At 40.0% G+C, this 6,000-nt stretch overlaps 1 protein-coding gene across 1 annotated transcript in view; it reads right to left on the bottom strand.

Annotated features, from left to right (window-relative positions):
- Positions 1–885: 885 nt before the first annotated feature.
- CYYR1 (cysteine and tyrosine rich 1) overlaps positions 886–6,000 on the bottom strand; it is a 123,114-nt gene continuing 117,999 nt past the window's right edge. The window contains exon 4 of the mRNA XM_043892709.1: positions 886–3,305. Coding sequence (XP_043748644.1) covers positions 3,181–3,305 — 125 coding nt within the window. The 3' untranslated portion in view covers positions 886–3,180. The remainder of the gene's footprint in view (positions 3,306–6,000) is intronic.

Genomic DNA, 6,000 nt, shown 5'->3' with positions numbered 1-6,000 from the left:
AGGCAGGAACACTGGAGCAGCACTGCCCGATAAGGCAGCCACTGGCTACATGAGACTCTGTAGCATTTGAAATGTGGCTGGTGAGACTGAGGGATTCCATTTTTCATTTAGGATTTAAGTCTTTACTGAATGTGTTACAATATTGCTTCTGTTTTATGTTTTCATTCATTGGCTGGGAGGCATGTGAGGTCCTAGCTCCTCGACAAGGAATCAAACCTACACCCCCTGCATTGGAAGGTGAATCCTAACCACTGGGCCATCAAGGAATATCCCCATTTAGTTTAATGTAAACATTCATTTAAACTGAAATAATCATATGTAGCTGGTGGCTAATGTGTTGGTCACACAGCTCTAGAAGCTGTTGTCTTTATGTCATTCTTTTGTTAATTTATTTTTGGGTAATATTTCTAGAACATTTTCTACATGCCAGGCACAATATATAGAATGTTGTGTGCATTCATCCAATTTTCACAAAACCTGATGAAGTTGATTCTATTATTCATTTTCCAGAGCAGAAACTGGAATTTTAGAGAGGTGAAGTGGCCTGCCCAGGTGCCTCTACTGGTAAAGAATCTGTCTGCCAATGCAGGAGACATAAGAGTCATGGGTTTGATCCCTGAGTCGGGAAGATCCCCTGGAGAAGGGATTGACAACCCACTCCGGTATTCTTGCCTGGAGAATCCCAGGGGCAGAAGAGCCTGGCTGGCTACCTTCCATAGGGTCGCAAAGAGTCAGACACACTCCTCAAATCATTCAGGCAAGAGACAGAATTCAAAATAAAGTTTATCTGGCTCCAGTCCTGTGTCTCCTGTATAGATGAATGAGGTTAAATCTGCAGAAATGGAGGATGAAGCAGAATAGACGCAAGATGATTTAAAATATGACTCTTGTTATAATGGGTTATTTTATTTTATTGCTTATTGTAAACACTTTGGCCACAGCAAATACATTAGTTTTTAAATAACTGTAATTCAAAGCTTTCACATCGTATACTATTTCCCCCCAAGATGTGTCACCTATGAAAATAATCAGTGAACTCCAAAAGTCTATACTGACATTGTGCACATTTACACTATTGTGACACTAAATACAAATAGTAAAAATGCTCATCTATTGGAGGTCTATGGGTTTGTGATATGCCTTAAGGGAGGCCTTAAAACCACTCAGAGAAGAGAGATGGTGTGGATTGTAATAGCTCCTATGCGAGTAATGTTGGCAGAACATAGGAGGTATGCAGTAAACATTTATTGACAGCAAAGATGATGAGAATTCTATTACTGCTGGACTTGCCCTCTCCATTTTTTCTTAAGGAATATATGGTGCATTGGGAAACATCACTCTGAATGTCACAGAGGCTTTAACACTTTGAATTGTGTAGCTACTGTGTAATTGGGTCTGATCACACTTGCAGAAGAGAGATAAATTAAAGCATATGTACTGTTAAAATTGTGCTAAAATCTCAGTTACTAGGTAGGACAGGCTGGAATGCTTGAATGGTTTCCATCTTCATAAGCAAGAAAATCACAGTGCCTGAAAATCAAGCTAGTCATTCAAAACAAATCTAGCTTTCAGATCTCACTGGCAGTTAGACTGTATTTCAGTTCAGTCAATGTCTTTGAAAGTAAAATATGCTACTTACATGAGTTACTGAGTTTCCTAACTATGATTTTTACTTTAAGCCATTTCTTTTGATTGTTTTATTCAACAAAACTCTTAGCATCATTTTTGGATTTCACTGAATTATGCTGATAATGTTGGATTAAACATTTTAGATTTAATTGCAAAGTGACACACAAATTTCATGATCTATTCTCAATATTGTGTCAACGTACAACTTTAAATACATGAAAATAGAAATGTTAAGATCACCTGCAGCAATGAATATGGCATATTAGAATTATTTATTAAAAACTTTTACACCTAAAGGTAGGCACTTTATAAAATTTGGGTTTTGGCAAAAGGCAACAGTCAACAGTTTGACATCAATATGTTACTTTTCCATTAACTGTGTAACTTTTCAAGAGACTAGATTATTAAAACATTACAAGAGACACAGAAATTTGTCCAAGTTGCATGTGAGTGGAGTTATACAAAACAGAATCCAAGCTTCATTTTTCCCTCTTCCTTTTGTAAACTGCTATATAGCTTCCTGGTCAAGTTCTAAATTTTACTCCCTGATATAAAATCCCATGGGATTCTGGCTTCTTATCTTTTAATCTGAAGTGAAGTATTTGTTGCTTGTGGAACTTGGTACGAATTTTTTTTCACAGTTGGAATTACCATTATCATCATATACTACATAGAGTCAGAAGATTTTTAGGTGGCAATAGCTAGCAGTGAAGAGCTCTTGGCTTCAAGCGGCTGTTGAGTCCTTTGGATTATGTTTTAAGTCTCCAATTATGTAGATTCAACTACCCCTGTTGTTTTCATTCTTGGTGATGTAGAAATTCACCTCACTTCTATCTAAAACACGAGCAGAGCTTTGGGGGCCCAATGAACCCATCTACCATTTGACTTAGCTCTCCCTTCTCGAGCAGGTCTCTACCGGGTAGTCAGCCAGAGTCTGTTAGGAGTCTTGGCGGCAGGGAGCTTCACAAAGCAATCTAGTCATTAAGAAAACCCCAACTGCCCTTTCTTATACTGAAACCCGAGTTCTCTTTCTGCAACTTCCATCCAGTGTTTCCAACAGTGTAAGGCACAGAGTAGGCTTTCAGGCACTTGATCTGCATCTGTGGATGAACAAAAAGACTGAAGAGTTCTATTTCTGACTCGTAAAGCTACAGAAGATAGTCGTTTCCTCATGTGGTCCAGAGTATCCTTGTATCTGACATAAATCTTCTCTTTTTCAGGGTGAATATTGCCATTTCCTTCATCTGTTCCTTAAGCGACACGAATTTACGATGTTTTGCCTACCCATTACTCTTATCTGAGTGTGCTTCTGTTGATCAGTAGACCTCTTCAAATGTGGTCCCTGTGAAGCCAACATAATACCCCAGATGGGATCAGCTCTGAGTAGGGTAGAAATGCTGTCTCTTCTCTTAGCCTGGCTATTCCACTTGACATACTGTCCAACCCAAAAGGATGTTCCTTAGGGCGATCCTTCCCTGTTTGTTTCTGAGTAGAGGCATTTTATTCTAGGCAAGATTGCTGACTGGCACATACTCTGTTCCAGGAGAAGGATTACTTCCTCGAATTTCCAGGATATGGAGGGGGTGGAGAACGCTGTGCTGGGGTTGGGGAGTATGGAGGAGGCAAGTCTGCACAGTATTCCATCTCATGGTCATAATTATAGGGGGGTGGTGCCACTGGAAGAAAACAAAACGAGAAGTGCATCAGGTATTTAGCAATGATAGAGTGTCCATTATATTTGAGACACTCAGCTGTGTACTCTGGGGGGGGACATAATTTTTACAAAGGTTCCTATAGTCAAAACTATGGTTTTTTTCAGTAGTCATGTACAGTGGTGAGAGTTGGGCCATAAAGAAGGCTGGGTGCCGAAGGATTGATGCTTTTGAACTGTGGTGCTAGAGAAGACTCTTGAGAGTCTCTTGGACAGCAAAGAGATCAAAACAATCAATTCTAAAAGAATTCAACCTTGAATATTCATTGGAAGGACTGAGGCTGAAGCTGAAGCTCCAATACTTTGGCCTGACTCAAAGAGTTGACTCACTGGAAGAGACCCTGATCCTGGGAAAGACTGAAGGCCAAAGGAGAAGAGGGCGGCAGAGGATATGATGGTTAGACAGCATCACCGACTCAATAGACATGAATTTGAGCAAACTCTGGGAGATAGTGAAGGACAGGGGAGCTTGGCATGCTGCAGTCCATGAGGTCACAGAGTTGGACACAACTTAGTGACTGAACAACAACAACAACATCATTTTTGCCTTCAATAATCAGTTTTACCAGGCTGAGGACACACATGTATGAAAAGTCAAGTGCTATAAAAAATGGTGCTATCGACCAAAGTATTAGAATTGGTGGCTTAAGGCAAATTTCTTGGAAAGATCATCTTGAAGTGACAGAGAAAGGACTAAAGGGTAATTCAAGATGAATAAAAGTTCTGAAAGAGGGAAAAACTTTTATTCAAAGCAAAAACTACATGGAAGAGAGAAATGGGAAAAGATACTGAAGAATCTAATTGTATCAACATCATGGTGGGCTTGGACTCTCACAAAAGGTGTGTGTGATATGCAGTTTTTAGAGATTTTTTTGAATATGATAGTATGCTTTAGGAAGATGACTCTGTCAGCATTATGGATTCAGGTGGACCAAACAAAAGGTGAGATGATGTAGTAGCATACGTGAGGGATTATAAAGGACTCATGGAAATTGGTGGTGGGGATTATTAGGAGCTCTTGAGCATTTGAGAGCTTCAGTGATGACAGGGTGTTTGGAAAAGAGGTAGAGAGCAAGAAGGTATGGAGGTATTGGGTGTCTGGTACTGGGCTCCTGTAACTTGGAGGGTCATGGAGTCATTATAGAAATAAGAAACAAACAAAAAGGAAGACAAACAGGTTTGCAAATGAGGATGGAGAAACTTTTCAAATCTCATTAGAAAAAGTTTCTTATTTACTGTAATATACATCAGTGTGTTTTAAAATCACATTTAATATAACAAAATCATATTTGTTATGATTATGTATGGACATCTATTTTGTCATGCTCTCCACCCCATCTACAGGGTTGGAAAAGAGGTACTCCTTGAGCACTCCATGTCTTCCAGAACCAAATCACTTGGAAACATTTGAGCAACCCTTCTGGTGATTTGCCAGTAGTTTTGATTTATCATCATGATCACAATTCTAGTTGGAAATTGACATGTCTTAATTGCTTCCTGTGAATGTAACCTAAACCACAGACTAATGTTATAATAATGTGAATAAACAGCCAAGCTTTCACTTTTAGAAAGGCAGAGAAGAACAAGCAACATTTCAACAAACCTCAACAGGTCTTCTCAGCTGATAAGACTATGATAGTATTCTGATCAATATGCATGTATTAATAAACATAGGACTTCACCCTATATGCAAACACAAGCTGTTTCTTCAGCATCTCTTTATTTTGTATTTGTGTTTTAAATTTTTAAAATTAGTTTCTATTGCGATATGGTTGATTTACAATGTTGTGTTACTTTCTGCTGTCCAGCAAAGTGAATCAGTTATACATATCTTGTGTTCAGTGGCTCAGTCATGTCCGATTCTTTGCTTCCGAACCAGACTCCTCTGTCCATGAGGTTTTCCAGGCAAGAAGCCTGGAGTGGGTTGCCATTTCCTCTTCCCGGGGATCTTCCTGATCCAAGGATTGAACCTGCGTCTCCTGCATTGGCAGGCAGATTCTTTACCACTGAGCCAGCTGGGAAGCCCTAGTTATCCATATACTCACTTATTTTAAAGATTCTTTTCCCATCTACATCTCTTTAACTTGGCTCGCTTTACCAGGAGCTTGGTGATTTGAACCATTTACTGATCTACCTATGCTTAGGAAAGAATTGAGACCCCTGACACAGAAAAAGATGGAGATGCAGAACTGAGTGGGCTGTCCTCTGAGAGACACCCTGGTGAGGAAAGACTCTGAAACTCTCCTGTGGGTTGAGCAGGCCAGGGCTCACAGCAGAGGACACAGTTCTAGGAGAAGGCTGCTTTAGGCCCTCAGAGGCTGGGCTATTCCAAGCTTTGTTTTCTACAACAAAATGGAGTAATTCCCATTGAGTCTAAACACACCTTCCCTCTGCATACGTCCACTCCTTTGCTTCATTATATCCAGGAGGACTGAGACAGAGATAAGTATAATAAAATTCCTCCAAGCCAAGCAATGCACCCTCCACGTAAAACAGAAAGTTGCAGCTGGATTCCCATTGAACTGTTTCGTATAAGTACGTGGTTCTAAGTTGTTTATATGCTGAAGCTTTTCCCTGCCTCCCACCTGAGGGGCACACACCAGAGGAATCTACAGATTGACTCTGCATCCTTCTTGGTCATGAAGCCATGGCATGCCTTT

The sequence above is a fragment of the Cervus elaphus genome, chromosome 31 (genome assembly GCF_910594005.1).
Source record: "Cervus elaphus chromosome 31, mCerEla1.1, whole genome shotgun sequence".
In the NCBI taxonomy this organism is placed as follows: domain Eukaryota; kingdom Metazoa; phylum Chordata; class Mammalia; order Artiodactyla; family Cervidae; genus Cervus; species Cervus elaphus.
This window is presented reverse-complemented; position numbering and strand designations above follow the sequence as displayed.